The sequence below is a fragment of the Alosa sapidissima genome, chromosome 5 (assembly GCF_018492685.1).
Source record: "Alosa sapidissima isolate fAloSap1 chromosome 5, fAloSap1.pri, whole genome shotgun sequence".
Taxonomy (NCBI): domain Eukaryota; kingdom Metazoa; phylum Chordata; class Actinopteri; order Clupeiformes; family Clupeidae; genus Alosa; species Alosa sapidissima.
This window is the reverse complement of record NC_055961.1, coordinates 38,393,007-38,411,524: the sequence shown is the minus strand read 5'-3', so window position 1 is coordinate 38,411,524 and position 18,518 is coordinate 38,393,007. Positions and strand designations below refer to the sequence as shown.

The window sequence follows — 18,518 nt, the reverse complement described above, 5'->3', positions numbered from 1 at the left end:
ACAGATTGGGATAAATGCAGAGACCAAATTTCCCTCACGGGATCAAAAGAGTATACTTATACTTACTTAGAACATCGTCAGCAAAGAGAGCTATTTTTTGCTCTCCAGCTTCCAATTGTATACCTGTAATGTCATTGCTTTTTCTGATCCACTGTGCTAAGGGTTCTATAAAGATTGCAAAGAGAATTGGTCTTAATGGACAGCCTTGTCTTGTAGACCTCTCCAACTGGAAGGAGTCACTAATATAAGCTCACCATTAATTTTCAGTCTAGCGGCCAGCTTGGTGTATAAAGCTTCCAATATCTTAATGAATCATTTATTAAAACCAAATTTGTCCATAACATCAAAGAGAAATTTCCATCTTACTGAATCAAAAGCCTTCTCTGCATCAATACTGATCAACATAATCTTTTAGCATAAATAGAGGTAAATAGTTTGTAGTCAATATTAAGTACGCTAATTAGTCTATAGCTATAACATTGTAATTTATCCTTTCCGCCTTTGGGTATCACAGATATGATTGCCTCCCTCCAAGACGGGGGAATTTCTCCCTTTTGCAGGACCCAATTAAATGTCATAAGTAGAATGGGGGACAAAGCCTCTTCCAGACCCTTGTACCATTCTGATGTAAAACCATCTGGACCTGGCGATTTATTAGATTTCAATTTAATTATGGTTGAATGCAGTTCTTCCTTCGATATGGGTGACTTTAATGTTGAATATTTATCTTCTGTCAAAGTTGGTAAATCCAGTAATTTAACTACTTGAGATTGTGAGTATATTGTTCATAATAACCTTTGAAACAACCCTTGATGTCTTTCATTTCGTGGAGGATGTTTTTAGTCTTTGTATCCATTATTTTATAGATTGTGTTTTCTGCCTCTTGCTTTTTTAGGTTGTAAGCTAATAATTTTACTTCCACCCTCATAATATTTTTGTTTTGTATATATCAATTTATTTTGAATTTCTAATCTATATATTTCTTCTATTTGATTTCTTTTCTTTTTTATTTCTGTTTCGATACTTGAGTTAAGGGAGTGTCTATGTTCAGTTTCCAACTTTTTAAGATCAATTTGTAAATCATTAAGCCTCTTGGTTCTTTGTTTCTTTAGGAAGGAAGTTAATGCAATGACCCTTCCTCTCATTACAGCTTTACATGCATCCCATAAAATGGGAGAGGAAACTTCACCATTATCATTCTCTTTTATGTATTCCAGTGTGTCTTTTCCAAATCCTGTCTTTGATCAGTATAGATGAATTTAGTGTCCAATGTGTAAGTTTCTTCCTATACACTTCAGACAGTCATATATACTGGGCAATGGTCTGAAATATCACTGGTTCCAATATGACAGCTATGCACTCTATCAATATAAGTTCTAAATACCAGAAAATAATCGATTATTGCGTATGAGGAATGAGGGGATGAGAAATGTGTGTAGTCCCTGACCGACGGATTAAAAAATCTCCATACATCAATCAAGCCTATGTCTGACATTATGGTATTCATTTTTGTAGTTACTTTCCTGGATTGAGAAATTCGGCTATTTGAGGAATCAAGGTGCGGATTCAAAGTAATATTAAAGTCGCCTCCACATACTAAAATGCCCTGCGCCTCTGTCACTGTCCTATCAAGTATCTGCTTGTAAAAGTCTGTCCTCGAACCTGGTGGGATGTATACATTATATAAAGTGAACAAGTTTCCATCAACTTTTCTTTTAATTAGTATAAAATCTACCTTCCCTGTCTTTAATAGTAGTAATATGTTCATACACCACTCTTCCTGAGATCAGAATAGCCACTCCCCTACTATGTTTTGATCCATTAGAGGATGAGAAGACATATTTAAATCCCTGTCTTTTAAGCTTTTGATGGTGTACCTCAGTCATATGGGTTTCTTGCAAAAATGCTATATCAATATTGTCTCTTTTAAGCTTTATAACAATTTTGTTACGCTTAATTGGGCCCATTAGAAGCCCATTAACATTAAGAGAAATTAAATTAACCATGTGGTAAGTCTAGTGTTTAACCAAGTTACAATCTCCATTTTGCATAGTGTCACCCTCCATTGGTGCAATTTTCTCACGTTGAGAAATAAAAAAAAACGATCCCCCCCCCTCAACTTAAAACAAATATAAGACTTCCCTGGGTAAAGGGGTCACTAAAGTCCTTGTTGGAAAAGGATGGAGGGAAAACCTCACAAAAGGTGGGGCAGGGGCCCTCCCTAGTGGTGGAATGACTTGTTCGTACATTCCGTATCCTCTAGATAAGTCCAACATAAATGCTGATAAATGTCATATATATGTTAAAATGTCCTTGTGGACTAATGTACATAGGCCAAACTAAACGCAATTTAAAATTAGGAATTGCGGAACATAAAGCAGCAATCAGAAATGATAACTTTGATTATGCAAGGCATTACAGAGATAAGAGTCATGGACCAAGCACTACCCTTAAGTTTATAGGTATTGAGAGGATCAAACCTCAACCACGAGGAGGTAATTTAATCAAACAACTTTTGCAGAGAGAGGCCTTTTGGATACATGAACTCAACACAGTAGAACCATATGGTCTGAATGAGGTATTGGATTTAAGTGTATTCTTGGGATAAGATGTGTATGTAGAGTATATTTTTGTAAATAGATTATATTTTTGTAAATAGAGTATATTTTAGTATAGAGTGTATTTTTCTATGTAAATTAATTATTGGTTGATGGTAATGACCGAAATTAAAATCTATTGTATTTTTGAACATGCAATATGTTTTTTGATACAAATATGCTTAAATGACAGATTGTGTAGGCCTATATGTAAGCTAAAATATGCAGGATATTGAATTGATGATATTGATTGCAATTTCTGGTGTGTTAGAGTGTGGAGTACTTTCACTGGGTCTGGTGTGGTCATGTGATGATGTTACCACCTATTTCACCTGTGGGTGTCAGATTGACTGAACGTGAACCTGATGAAGCAACTTGCGAAACGCGTTGTTCACGCCAAATAAAGTCAGCAAAATATACCCTCCAGTGTGCGATGTATACTACTCTTTTGACTTATAAATGCTGATCCGTTTGATCTGATTCATAGTATAGTATAGCCTACCTTCTCTGTTGTTTGATCTATGGGGAACAATGCAAAGGTTAAGAAAGAAACAATACTAATCAGAGTCCCATCCTCTTTCCTGCATTTAAGTCCTCCTCCATGTATTTTTTTCATTATTGAGATAATCTCCTGAATTCCTGAAGTCTCTCCTTCGCACTCATCTCTACTCGATTCTCCTTCTCTCCCGCGTCTTCTCGTTGCCAATGAAACAAGTTCTGTATGCTCTCCGCCAGATTGGCTCCCGGTTCTTCTCTGAGACTGGCCACTTGAATACGTCTAATAAGTCTGCGGACCAGTGTTCCAATGAATTCGGATCTTTGTGAATGGAGTTTGAAAACGAATGCCTTTCTCTTTTAGTTCTTTATTAACCCCTGCATAAGCTCTGCGCTTCTCCACCACCTCCGATGTGTAGTCGTGATCAAAAAAGATTAGTTTATTCGTTATGTAGATCTTTTTCCTTCATGCTAGCGTCAGAACAATATCTTTAACATTGTACTGCTGGAAGTTCACCACGATGGATCTTGATGTAGACTCGGGGGGCGGTTTCTGCGTTAAATCCCTATGAGCGCGTTGAATTTGGAGGGCCATGTCTTCAGGTAGTGGGAGCTGTTCCACCAGAAACAACGACCTGTATTATAGAGTCAACAACGACTTGTATCATAGAGTCACCCTCCATATCCTCAGGGACACCATAAATCCAAATGTTGCATCTCCTGGATCTGCTCTCCAAATCTGTCACTTTATTTTGAAGTTGTTGTCTTTCTCTTAGTAGATACAGCAGGGACTCTTTAGTTACATTTCGATGATAGCTTGGCCTTGAGATTGAAGTGATGTACCTATCTCCGTTAGCTTCTGGTTTATCTCCTGGTTAAAGCTCGTTAGCCCTTCCTTCAGGTCCGACTTCAAATCCCCCTTTAATTCAGAGATAGCCATGTCTTTTTTAAAGTCTTGGAGGTCTTTACCGATAGAGGTCAATTGACGGAAGAGCTGGTCTCCTGATTCGGTGGTGTCTCTAGGCCTGGTTGGGAAGCCATCGTCGTTGGTTCACTAAGCTGGTCTCTTTTCGTCCTTGTTCGTTCCATAGTCTGTTTTTTCGAGCTCTTTAGGCTTATCTGCGATTTCCCCACAATCATTACTTTCTTGTATAATACTTTGAATTAAAGGGCTGTATTTTGCACACTGGCGCATGGCGTAAAACTCTTTTTCCACCCGCGCAAAGTTTAATTCGGTATTTTGCACGTTTATTTTTTAAACAATGCGCCCAGGGGTGTGGCAATTAACAACCTAGGGAGGGGCCTGGCGCATTGTCTAAAAATCGCTATTGTACACCTGGTCAGAAGTCTATGGCGAGTTGTTTATATGTTATTTTAAGAGCGCATTGTCAACAGTCATATTGGCAGGTGCACGCACCATCCTTCTATCATTCATGAACGCACACCAGCGCACGTCCATGCAAAACATTACAAATTGCACGATTACAATGGGAAACATAATCAGAATAAAGATATTACGAAATACTGTACATCTCATGATGAGTAGTTATTCACCATCATTTGCAAATTGGTAATGACGGTTAAGTGATTAGGGGAGAGGCGAGAGACACGTATGGAGCACAGCTGAAGACGCACTGTCACGAGATATAAGCAACTCCTCTGCAGGATAAATGTTGTTTTATTCAGTCATTTGAGCAATAGTAGGGTAAGTGTTGCTTTTTCCAGACTATGTTTTCGATGGTAACCCATTGTCAGTCAATAGTGAAAGTATGCATATAACTGTCTTGTCGTTGACTGACACCTTGGTGAAGTAAGTTTCACTTTGCCAATGAGTTCAAATAATAGACGAGTGCAAATGCGTGAAGGCTATGCTAGGTTTTAATAAAGCATGGTTTAGGAATGACTATTCCATACGGTCTCGCAAGCAGCCTCCTTCAAATGCGCCGTTAAATGCCAAAATACCGATACCGATTATTTGACATATCGCGCTTTGCGCTGTTAAAGGGAATGACAGATGTCATTCTTATTGGTGTAAATGATGTTACGCCCCAAACACACCCATATGACTGATTAAAAAACCTAGGAACACCTTGTTGCGCCATGTGCTTCACGTTTGATAACGAAACCCCTCCCAATGTGAACTGGACACCCTACTAAATTTGAATAAACTTTTGACGAGTGACGATGCGCTTTAGAATGTCATGATAGGGCCCAAATATTTCGAGTAGGGGAATACTTTTAAAGATGGATTGAGACGGAGAGTTGCACTGCACATGTGTTCTCAACATGACATCAGCCAGAAGTCAGCAACCACTTTATTTGGCATTGCAACCACCATATACCCTAGCAACACCCTAGCAACCTTCTTAATTACCCTAGCAACAACCTAGCAACCACCACTATAATGTCAGCCTAGCAACCACCATAGCAACCAGCATAGCAACCACATCAGCCACCATATCTACCTTGGCCACACCTTAGCAACCATCTTAATTACCCTAGCAACAACCTAGTTAGCATGTTACTAATGGGAAATTTCAAGTAAGTGACAGGGAAGTACTCACACAACAGCTTCATTGTGGGCACGTTCAGCCAACTGAGCAATTCTCTGCTCTGCTTCCTTCTCCAGGCGAACCTGACAAAAGATTCAGCATTTTTTATTTCATTTGTCAGTTTTCTATTATTCTTTCAATTATCTTCATCCTAAATTCCAGAGAAATCCATAGCAATTCAATTCAATTCAAAAAACTTTATTTATCCCCGAGGGGGCAATTTTCTCTATGCAGGCATAGTGACATATAAGACATAACACAACATATAAGACAAAGAAAGAACAGGACAGACAGGAGTGTAAGGGGGGGCGGGGGGGGGGTGTTAGTCCCAGGAGATGGAGGAGGAGGGGGCTTGGAGCATATTCAAGTTCAAAAGGTGAATAGCCTCAAAAGTAAAGGTGGCCTTCCTCCTGTTAGTCCGAGCCAGAGGACAGCGCAGACGCCTGCCAGATGGCAGCCATTCAAAAACTCTGTGTAGGACATGGGTAGAGTCTTCTAAGACGTAGTTGGCTTTCCTTAATGTTGCCTTGTCATGCAGTGATATCAGAGACTGAAGAGGGTGGCCAATGATTTTAGAACATGTGTTCACAATGCTCTGGAGGTGTTTCTTATTTTTGACTGAGATTTTTGACATTTCCTCAAGAAATACTGCCTCTGTTGACATTTTTTAATAATCACCTCTGTATTAGAGTCAAAACGCAGTTTGTCATCAATGACAGTGCCCAGGTATTTATATTCATGTACAACTTCCACTGGTTCCCCGTGGATTGTAGTTGCAGTCCTGCTTCCTCCATGCTTAGTGAAGTCAATGAACATCTCCTTGGTCTTTGTAACATTTACTGTAGCTCCAAAAAGGAGCTATCACACCATTCCGCAAACTCACTGAGGACAGGCCCGTGATCTTGGACAGAACCATGTAGCAGGGAAAGGAGAACAGTATCGTACTTCACTAGATGACGATCAGCATGGCGGCTTCTAGTTATCTGTGTACAAGATGAAAAGTAGTGGTGAGAGGACACAACCCTGGGGTGAGCCAGTGGACGTGTATCTGATGTCAGAGAACCTCTTGTTGACCAGCACCGTCTGTGTTCTTTGGGTCAGAAAGTCTGTAATCCACAGAATTAGCTGATGATCCAGGTTGAAATAGTCCATACGTTTTTTAACCAGCATTTGAGGTTGAATGGTGTTAAAGGCAGACGAGAAATCTGCAAATAGGAGCCGGGCAAAAGAATTTGGGCTTTCTACACGTTCATGGATGGCATTCAATATGTAGATCATCCACCCCTCTTTTAGCATGATATGCAAACTGAAGAGGATCCATCTTTGAAGCACAGGTTTAGGTCATTCAGGACTTTAAGGCTGCTCTTCTTGGGAATGGGAATATAGCAGGCTATAAGGTAACCTTCACAACTAGTCCAATACCTGCGCAGTGGCAACTTGCATTTGTTAGCAAAAAGTCAGTTCTTAACTAACTGAAAACAGTCTAGGACACCACGCTATGGATTCCTACTCAAATTATCCAGTGATTAACTGTCTTACAATTCCAGAGGCACTGACAGTAATTGATTTGAACGTACCTTTTCAATGAAAAATTTGTGCTCCACTCTAGCAAGCATCTCTTTGTGCTCCCGATTTTCAATGTACATGTTTTCTTTAAGCTGAATAAAAGAAAAGAAAATGATCTTCAATACCTTATACTGCTCAGTTTCAAAAAGGATTATTAGTAGTTGTTCTACATACATTGGTAAGTTCTTGTTCCATGTGGGCTTTCTGCTTGCGAAATTCCTTAATCGTCTTCAGCTCTCCCTGGATCATACGAAACTCACTGAGTCTCTTCTTAAATTTATCCTCCATATCACTGATTGTTTGGGTGTATTCACCAACCTAGGATAACAAAAAATACACCCAACAAGACAATGGGTGGGTTGCACCAACAAGGATTACGTTTGAACCTGGATTAAATCAAGGTTTATCCATTAATCCAGTTGCACCAAACTTTAAACATAGTTTTAACCTGGATTCATTTTAATCCTGTTGCTCAACTGCTTTAAACACAGATTTAAATTTCAGTTAGGGATTAATTTTAATCCTGCTGCTGAGGTGGTTTCAATTTCTGAAATGACTGCATATATTGTATTGAATAAAATGGCTGCATATATTGTATTGAATAAAAAGTCCCACAAAGGAAAATAAGAGACTGTTTCAACCCTACAGAGTTCTATGATGATGAGGAATTTTCAAGGAGGTACCGATTCAACAAGGAATCTGTAATAATACATTTTTAAAAAATCATGTACACAATTAAACATGGCAGTGACCAGATTATCTTTAAACTAGGTTTAAAGTTGGTGTAGGTTAAACTGTCATTCTTGTTGGTACAACCCACCGGTCAAGGTTTTAATCACAGAGTAAGGTTTTAAACATGGATTTGTTAAACAATGCTAAAAATTGAGTGATGCAACAGAGCTCAAATTACATTTAAACCTAGATCTACAAATCCTTGATTAGGACTAAAACAAGTCTAATGTAATCCTTGTTAGTGCAACCCACCCAATATGTTTTATTTGGTTGCCAAAAAAAAAAAAATCACAAAAGGGATCAATAGTTGCCACTATAATATTAGGCTCAAGCTGGGGCAAGCTAGTGTGTGACAAGGCGTGATAGTTTATAGATTGTTATAACAGCCTGTTTTCTACACCTGGGCCTGTATAAAATCTTAAGGTTAAAAGTAGCTCCTAACTAGCGGATTTAGGAGAAACTCCTGACAACAATGGGTGTGTCCGTCATAACTTTAGGACTAGAGTAATTCACAAAGCATTTTAGCCTTACAAGTAGCAAGTAAGTCTGGAACAGCTTAGAAGTAGTTGAGAGGACTCCTAACTCAGTAAGACCTATTCACAAACAATCGTAAAGCAGCTACAGTATTTGTATCATTCCACGTAGCAATGTTTTGACATGCACATACAAAATCACTTACTGGAGATCTCAATCGTGACGGAATAATTGTGTATTGTAAGGGATGGAATAATGCCACCAACAACCAAAACCATTCATTGTCAAGATTTTAATTAAAGGTGCTCTAAGTGATGTTACGGCAGTTTCTAAGCTAAAAAATGTTTTGTCACATTGCAACAAACATATCCTCACAATCCCAGTGTTTACCCTACAATGTATTCAGCAGCGGCGCAGCGCCGCTCCTGGAATTCAAGCGCTACTGCAAAAAAGTTGGCTAATTTAAAAAAAAAAAAAAAAACACGCAAGTAAACTTCAGGAACAGCTGCCGTTCGTTCAGGTTTGATGTCAACAAATAATAGTAGTGTAAATGTACAGACTAAGGGCCCGTACACACCAGATATGATATGAAATAACAGTGTGAAAATGCGAAAAATTCATGTGCGAAATTTTACTCAAAGTGTACACACCGAGTCCGATGCGATTATTTTAATATTTCGCATTCTATTTCACGCTCACGTTACGCAGGTTCACACAGCGACTTTCAGTAAGCAGGGAGAACTCATAAAATCATCAAGATTTGAAACAGATTATAGCATTGATCATTCATGGAACCGTGCATTGGCTTGAGAGGTGCTGGGGAAATTAAAGCTTACGGCCATCCTTCCCATCTATTCTACTTGTGCTATTGTGATAATTGTGCAGTCGAACCACTGACGGAACACATATAAGTTGCTTGGGCTCATTAGTGCACCCATACACCCACCCCACTACACAACACACATGCAACCAGATTCTATAACGCTAGGCGTTAAAGGTCTCATCTCATCGTTTTTTCATTAATTTTGCAGTGGTCTGCAGTATTGATGAATGCCCTGTGAGCCGGTTTTGGTGAAAAAAATGCTGTCCTGCGTCTGTTTCATGCTGTTCTAGTTTGGTGGGGAAGGTGGGCGGGGAGGAACGACTGGATTTCGCCTCTAGTCATGAATATTAATGACATGCTAATGAATTCACATCTGATTGGCTAACAGTACTGTGACGCTTCCTCCAGTGCGTCCTCATCCGATTCTGCCTGTGCTATGCTCCATATTCAACTTTACAGTGCTAAAACCTGGCTAAAACTTGAGTCAAAACTGTTGCACAAAATGTCTTCGGAGATACAACTTCATGTGTTTGATCCTAGTATCCGAGTAGGAAGAAGAACCGCTTCCTGATCGTTTGTCGGTGAACGTTGGTTTAATAGAATGGTAACAATTGCCTGTCAGCTTAAAATTTCTCCTAAAAGAGGTGAACGTTTGTGACAATGAACGTCATCTTGCTTTCAAGTAATAAACAGTTGGAAACGTTTTTAAAATAAAGACCTATTTCTTTACACAGTCAAAAGTCTTTGCAATCTTCCTAGTAGATATTTTACTTCACAACACAGGTAAGCACCCTAAATGCAGTTCAGCCACTGACCTAGCCTGCTAATGCTATCGGAATAGATTGTTATGGTTTGAATTCCATGATACTATCATTGAAAGACCACTTGGTCACAGCCCAATATATAGATCTAAATGCAAACACACCTACCTAGCTATATTTTGCTGGAATTGTACCAGAATGCCTACAGAAGCAGAGAATGTGTGCTGCAAGACTTCTCCGGTAATGAGAACTATGGCTTTGATAGCCTGACATCTGGCAGAGGTTAGCCTACTCAAGTTGTTTTCTGTCACGTATGACAGAAAAAATAGCCTACTATAGGAATCTTATAGTATTTTGGGACTAAATATTACAGTAATCTTATAAGAATACTATAGTATTTGGACATACTATAGGTACTATAAGACTACTATAGAAAAACTATAGCGGTTACAGGATATTATAGTCAAGTCAGTTTTATTTAGTATAGCGCATTTAACATGCACAAAGTGCAACCCAAAGCGCTCCACATACAAGACATTGACAAAAAACAAAAGACAATAAGTGTTGACACCACATTTAAAAAATAACAAACATAAAAGATGCCGGACGGAGCGGCGTAGTCACCAGCGTTCCCTTGACACTAAGACATACAAGACAGACAACACAGCAAATTGAAAATAAATAAATAAAATAATAATAATCATGTTAAAATTAGTCCAATTTCCAACCGGCTGAAAAAGTCCAAGGGCAATGATGACCCGCGTGAAACTGCCAATGCAAGACCAACAAAGTTCTTTCACTGACCAACTCAGAGAATTTACTGGCAGTCTGGAGAGCAGAGCACCGGAAGAACAACAGTCTGAAGTCGTGATGGGCGATCTTCCTGCTGATCAGCAGCTCGGTGGCTTTAGCAAGGACCGTTTGTGGCTTCATGGCTCCCGACGTCGCCATCAGAGCTCCCCACGTCAGCACTCAATCCAGACTGCAGGCACCCAGCGTCAGAGGCGTTAACGTTATTGCAGCTCGCAGGTCAGCCGCAGCTCGATGGTCGTGGCAGCTGCAGATCTCTCGCAGAGTAGGCCCATTGCCCTGAGCAATCTTTCCGTCCAGACGAGTCCAGACAGAGGATGTGCAGCGTCAGATGGAAGAGGGACAGCTAGTCAAGGCAAGCTCATCAGCCCAGTAGAATAGAAACTAACGTTACCGTTAGTTATCAGCCAGAAAAAAGGACCAAGAATAACACAAAACTATCGAAAATAACATAAATAAAAGGTGAAAACATTTAACTTGACTAATAAATACAAAAAAAAATAACAGAACATTACATAAAATTACGAACATTACATAAAAACAAACAAAAACATGATGCCAGACGGAGCAGCATGTCTCGCCAGCGTCCCCGTAACCTAGCAACTTATAGAGTTATTAGTAGTATTTCTACAGTATGTCCCAATTATTCCTATAAGATTACTATACTATTTTGTCCCAAATACTATAAGATTCCTATACTACTTTTTCGTAAGGGCTCATGTGGTTAGAAAAAAGGGCAACACCAGTACCCCTGTTGTCTGTATGACCCTGTACCCAGGATTAGAACCAGTCTGCCTTAGCATAATGTACTCCCTTCAAAATGCACTAAACATTCGACTATGACGACTATGGCCCTCTGTGAGACAGAAGATATGAAAGGTAAGATAAACCTTAAGCTTAAAAGGGACAAAAACTGATGAAACTCCTGAAACAAATATACAAAACAGGTCAATTTTCAATAAATAACTTTATTATATTTATATACAGCAGTGGTACTCAAAGTGTGGTCCGCAAGCTATCTCAAGTGTTCCACAAGTAGATGTGGTAAAATATAATAGATGAGTTGTTTGCAATATTGAACCAACTTGTATGTAAATCCAAACAGTTCTGCAACAAACTATGCCAGTTTAAATCATATGAATCCTCTGACACCATAAGCTAGGTGCAAAGACAATAAGCAAGGTGGTTCAGTGAGAAGGCCTATTGTGTAATATACTGTTGAAGTAGGTCTACTGTTTTGTTTTTTGCTAGGTGGTCCGTGAAACACTGACAAATAGTAATATTGCAGTCTATTAAAATAATGCAAACACAAAACAAGAACATTGTCCTGGGGATCCGAAGGGACAACACACAAAACACATTCGTTGGCTGTGATGATTCTATTACATTGCTCTTTGATTGCGCTGGGCCATAGGTGGAGCCATCAGGTGTTGAGGTGTGGAGGTGTTCAGGTGTGGAGATGTCGCTTTCATCCTCCTCCTCCTCCTCTTGATCAACCCGAGGTCTTCTAGCTGGCCTTGGATGAACAGGCTTGATGGCAGTAGAGGTAGCAGGCCCCTATGCCCATGGTGTATCCGAAGTGCTTGTATCAATACTCATACTTTTCATGAAGTATTCTGTTTGGGTACCTAAAGTAAATAAATGTGTATTACTGTCAAGTTACAAGATACTAATAGTACACAGGACATTCACTATCTCACACAAAACTGTACTGGCACAATGGAAACAAAAATATTTTAGTGACTGGTAAGGTGTATGATGTACTAAGTAGCACACCCACAAGAAGACATTCGGTAATATCAATTCTATCTGTTATGCAATTCATGGGTTTCATCAGGTCTATTTACACAGGTGTATTCTGCCCTACAAAGGCAAAAGGCAGTAACTGACCAGAGTGTCAAACTGAGAAAAATGACTTTAAAGTTTTTTGTTTTGTCTACACAAATGTATTATAGGTAGAGCAATGAAAATCTGGTGAATTGTTGCCCTGATGAAGAAATGTGTGTATATATAAAAAAAACTTGTGCTCAAAGTTGACCTTTGACCCTTATTTGTCAGATACTGTACTCTGCCTTTGTATTATGTACTAAAAATAAGGAGTCGTGCAAAGGCAAAAGGCAGTAACTGACATATAATCAATATTTGCTACCAAAGGCAGAGTATGGTAACTGTACTTGCACGTCGAAGAACAAAGCCAAAGAACAGTAACTGCAGTTGTGGCTCTCTGCCATGGTTGCTTGTATGGTTTTGGGAGTTACGGTGAACACAACCCTCTATTTTTTTTTAAAAAACAGTCAAATTGAATATAGATATTTATCCACATGATAAAGGAAGTCTTTAATATCCCAAAAATGACATTAACTCATTTTCGACCAAAAATGCAGTTACTGCCTTTTGGCTTTGTAGGGCAGTATTAATCAAGCACCATGCAGTCTGCATTCACAATCGAGGTGCTTGATTTTATACACCTGTGGAAAGTGACCTGAAGAAACCCATTAATTGACTTTCCCAAACATTGACGAGCACATAAGAACCTGTATTAGCCTACTAGAAAAAGACTTCTAGAAACTAACTAGCACAACAATAAAAGTTAGATCACAAACCTATGCTTCTAACGTGATGACCTAATGTAGGCTAGAAAGCTGTGTAGCCTGACATCAGGATGTGCTCTGGAAGACATACAAAACACTAAGTAAACACCAAGTAATCAAACAAAGCATCATTGTAGGCCTACAAAGGTTAATGTAATAATGGCAAGAAGACATAAATTAGACTGAAGTGTAAATACCTGAGCTCTAGTGATAGCAACTTAGCCTAATAGTGCACGGGTATTGTGTTTTTGAGCCCTGTTTAGACTAGAACAATACCCGTACTTAGTTGAGCATAAGATATTGTTGCTAATATTATTATTTGTGGTTTAACGATTATAGGTTCAACAAGCTAAATCTCTGGGTAGTATGGTCAGTTTCTTATGAGTGTAGCTACACCAGGCACGTAACTGAAGCATTCCGTTCCTGGCGTGTTAGTGGGCTGTAGGCTACGTTCGGGAAAATAGACCATTCCTCTAATGGATTTTACCAGAGCCCTTCCTATTAGACATTCTCTGATTTTACACGTTGCGAACAAAACACTTCATGATCGCAAAATTCATGATAGCTTAATACGTGCCTGGTGTAGCTTCCTGTAATATAGGCTAGCCTAAGCCTAGCTTGTACCCTTTTCAGGCATGCTAACGTGAAGAATATGAACATGCTATTTTGTAACAGACGTTAGGTGGAAAGGTTTGTTTGTACTTACAGCCTGTGAGCTGGTGGTCGATCGTCATGACGGTACAGAACCAGGTTTTCAGAACATCGATGCAAAACCACTTTCTAACTGTAGGCAGTGAGTGTGGTCGAAATGATTGGAACACAGAACTAATGTTGCACTACTTCGGTGGTGGTGTTCCAACGATAAATCCGAACCATTTCTTCCTCAACTCTTGTTTCTAAGGCAAGACATGCAACATTGATGTGTTATTGCCACAAATAACACAGGCACAGGATTTTTTTCCGCCATGTTAGGAACTTGCTGTTAGCTCCTACTAGCTGCAGAGAGACAATCCCCTAGTCGCAAAATCTTCCAGTCTTCCTGTAGGCGGTCACAAGCGAAGGTGGGCGAGGCCATGAATAATCAGTTTCCCTTCGGTGTCATTGGGAAGGGCTCTTTCTGATTCACTTGTTTTGTGTATTTTCTTTCATTGGCTAATGCGGGCAATGGGGGTAGAAGATCATTTTCACGTGCAGCATGCATATGCAACTTGGAGTGAGCTATAGTATTTCGAAAGTAACAAGTATTAAATGGTTTCTCAGTGAATGAGACCTTTAAGGGACATGATTAACGTGGGCATAAGTTCAAGGAGGATACGCTTTTATAGAGTTAAGCATTCTTATCTTCCTTGAGAAAAATTCTATTAAATGCTACTACATTTAAACACAATTGTTGCCGCAAGGCATTCCAGCCTACGAATTTAATAACAAGTAGGCCTACATCATGCATAATTAAAAAATAACTCAACTTAGGCTACACAATGGTTTCCATTACAGCACAGCGCACATTCATGAATGAGTGAAAGCGGCTTCCTTGTCTCGCAATAAACAGCTGAAAATTCTGACAATTGTGTAATTGCATTTCTAGTTCAAAATCATCCCCCCCTCTGGTTTTTACACACAAATCGCACCCTGAATAGAACCCTGTGAAATCATTATTTGATTGGTCAACAGCTCATTTTCGCATGAAAATGCGATTTTTTTCTTTTAATCGCAATTAATTTCGTCCTCGGTGTGTACAGACTAATACGAATACATGTGTTTAATAGGCTGCGTAATTTTGTGCGAATATTTGTGAACACACAGTGAGGTGAAGCACACACTAATCCCGGCGCAGTGAGCTGCCTGCAACAACAGCGGCGCTTGGGGAGCAGTGAGGGGTTAGGTGCCTTGCTCAAGGGCACTTCAGCCGTGGCCCACTGGTCGGGGCTCGAACCGGCAACTCTCCGGTTACAGGTCCAGAGTGCTAACCAGTAGTAGTCACTTTTACCACTTTTCCGTAATAATTGTGCATTAAGTGCCGGTTAGTGCGGTCTTATCTTGCCTTAAGGAAGGAGGAAGATTCGAGACCACTTTCCGAAGAGGACGGGTCGGTACAGGGAAAGCTGATAACGTGATTGAATCAACCATTGCTGTGGTGAGGCTAACCAGCTAGTTACGGTGTTACGGTGGAGGCTGCTAACGTGAGTGAATCACCAACTGTTGCTGTGGAGCTAGCAGCTAACCAACTAGCACACCGAAGAAGTAGGGCAACAGTGTCTAGTGTAGTCTGTGCTGTCGCTTTACCTTTTTTGGCCGTTTTGTTATTTTCTCCTGGATTTTTGCCCGCGACGTTTGTACAGTGGCATTCCAGAGAAGATGTCCCGCTCCCTCCCGCCTCAGCTAAGTACCATCTGCTCTGCTTCAACGCAAGTTGTGGGTGTGACATTTATAGCTAGCATTCTCTTACTGGCTGCATACGTAGGCTATTTGCCTGGCAGTCGAGTCTCTCCACTGCACACCAAGTGTAATGCGCAATATAAACATTGCAGACTGCTAACTGCACTTTCATATTACATTAGTTTCATATAGACCCTTTCAACAATAAAAACAAAAACAATGCTTGAACATTCTATTTGGTTCCCAATCTACTTCCTCTGCATTAAAGGTCCAGTATGTAGGAAATAATGGAAAATAAACTGTAACCATTCCAAAAATGATCACCATATGTTGTCAGAGAGTAAGGAAACACGATGAATTGAAGTAATGGCTTATTTGACAACATTACTCTAACCCGTAAAACCCATGAAAAAAAATTAGTTACGGGGCGGAATGTCTTGGAATTTTCGTTTATGTTTTGAACGATTAATTCTAGAATAGCGTATTAATAATGGGCTAGCGCGTCCTCCTATTTGGGTTGCCAAATTAGCAAAGGCCAACTGTCAACAGCTGTCAGTTGTAGTCATGAACGACTACGAGAGGCAGGCAAATTTCCAAAATTTAAACAAGAAACAAATTAAGTGTACATCGGAGGAGCTTCTTGAGATGGTGACGTCTTCGTCAAACGAAGAATATCAAGTTTGACGCAGAGCTGGCCATATTTCTCCACAACAGGTAGCCTAGGCTAAACTTCATCTGCATCACTAACTTCAGCTAAATATGTTACGTTGGTTAGAGAGGTATTTTTTGTTTTCACTGTTTCCGTAATGTGTAGCTGGGTCATGGTTGGAGAAACGTTAAAGCAGCTGCAGGTCAACTAACGTTAGCTAAGTCTTAATTACATCTGGCAACCCAGAAGAGGCTCGCGTCTGGTAGTCTTGAGAACGTTCACCAGTGTTTTGATTTTGGCCTGCAGAACGTTCGGTAACAATCCTACAAATCGCACCTTTAAGATAACATATGGAATGTTAAAAAGGAAGTCTTGTGGGGCCAACTATGATGCTGATAATGGAACTGTCTTGAAAGGGTCCATACACTGACTTATCACTGTATGTCCACGAAAGTGTAACGGACAATGTGAATGTTCTGAACTGCTTACTGCACTCTTGACGTCCCCAGCTAGCACAGTTACGTTGCGAGTACGTTGCTGCAATGTAACTGAATGACCCAAAATACATTGCCACAACGTCGTATCCAACGTTGCCACAACATGCAAAGTGAAAGGTGAGAATTCGTAACCGCAACGTCACTCCCCAACGTTGCCAATCCGTAACTGCAACATTAAGTTACGTTGCAGCAACGTGGAATTGAAAGTTGCCGTTTTGTAACCGTAACGTAAGTTACCGACGCCACCAGTCCTGTTTAGCAACGTTGGCACAACATGCAAAGTGAAAGATGACAATTCGTAACCGCAACATAACTCCCCAACGTTGCCAATCCGTATCTGCAACATTGTTGTAGCAACGTGGAATTGAAAGGTGCCATTTCGTAACCGTAACGTAAGTTACCGACGTCGCCAGTCCTTAACAACAACTGCAGGCAACATTGCGGCAACGTCGCAAGTGAAAGGTTTCATTACGTAACCGCAACGTAACTTGCCAATCCGTAACCGCAACAATAATAAAATTATAGTATGTGCCTTACATGACAACTACCCTTCTTACAGCACTTGTACATAGGCCAATTAATACCTGTAGGCACAGCGAATGCTTTGATCTGGGTGATATTACTGTTACTGTGGGAGAGAGACAACCTATGTAACATCAGATCCCATCTTCATGGTTTTGCTATTAATTGCATACAGTCTATGTATGAACTTACCTTATGTGTGTAGCTGATTTTCAACCATTCAGGCTTATGTCCTCCAACAAGATACACAATGGAATTGTCAGCTGGACTTTTATACTGGGTTAGAACTAGTAGTTTCACATCCACGGTTTCTTTTTAAAAAAAAATAAACTATTCAATTTATTGTTCAAAAAATCAGTAAGACTTGAGCCTAAGCTAAACTGTTTCAACCATATTGTTTCAAAATCAATAACAATAATAGCCTATAAACGAGGCAACTGACTTGCAATGCATGCTGGGAAGCAAACCTCAACATGAAATAAGAGACACCTTAGGCTACATTAGTTCCCCCCTCATTATGAAATACTTTTTACAGTTTTTCTCAGTTGCTAAAACACTAAAACCCATTGGCTGAAGAAGGTTCTCAGTTGCCTAAACTCATTTAGCTAATTGTTCAGTCTGTTGTCAATACCTTAAACCATTTCACATGGTAAAACACAATTTGCAGATCCCACTTACACTTTTCAGCAAAACTCTAAACACATTCGCATTCTCAAAACACATTCTGAACTCTAATGCACATGTCATCCATACTGGTAAACACAAGTGACAACAATTACAGTTTTTTTCAATTGCTAAAACACAATTTCTGAAACTTTGCTCCATTTTCTTAAAGCATTAAACACAAAACCCTATTTACAAGCACTATTTACAAAACCTCTGACTCCTTGAAAATCAAACTTTCACCTCAAAACAGGAAACATCAAGTAGAAATGACTACTTTGCTTTGCTCTTTGCATTTTTTTGTTCTTCCTCCTCCTTGTACCTCTATTTTTACAGTATCCTGCATCTCACAAACGTGTCCTTTGATTCTTGTTCTTTGTTGATATGAACTTGCACCAGTCAAAATCTAT

At 39.7% G+C, this 18,518-nt stretch overlaps 1 protein-coding gene across 1 annotated transcript in view; it reads right to left on the bottom strand.

Annotated features, from left to right (window-relative positions):
- si:ch211-163l21.10 (basal body-orientation factor 1) overlaps nucleotides 1-18,518 on the bottom strand; it is a 144,587-nt gene that overhangs the window by 90,489 nt on the left and 35,580 nt on the right. The window contains exons 4-6 of the mRNA XM_042091328.1: nucleotides 7,385-7,528; nucleotides 7,222-7,302; nucleotides 5,657-5,727 (exon numbers count right to left, since the gene is read on the bottom strand). Coding sequence (XP_041947262.1) covers nucleotides 5,657-5,727; nucleotides 7,222-7,302; nucleotides 7,385-7,528 — 296 coding nt within the window. The remainder of the gene's footprint in view (nucleotides 1-5,656; nucleotides 5,728-7,221; nucleotides 7,303-7,384; nucleotides 7,529-18,518) is intronic.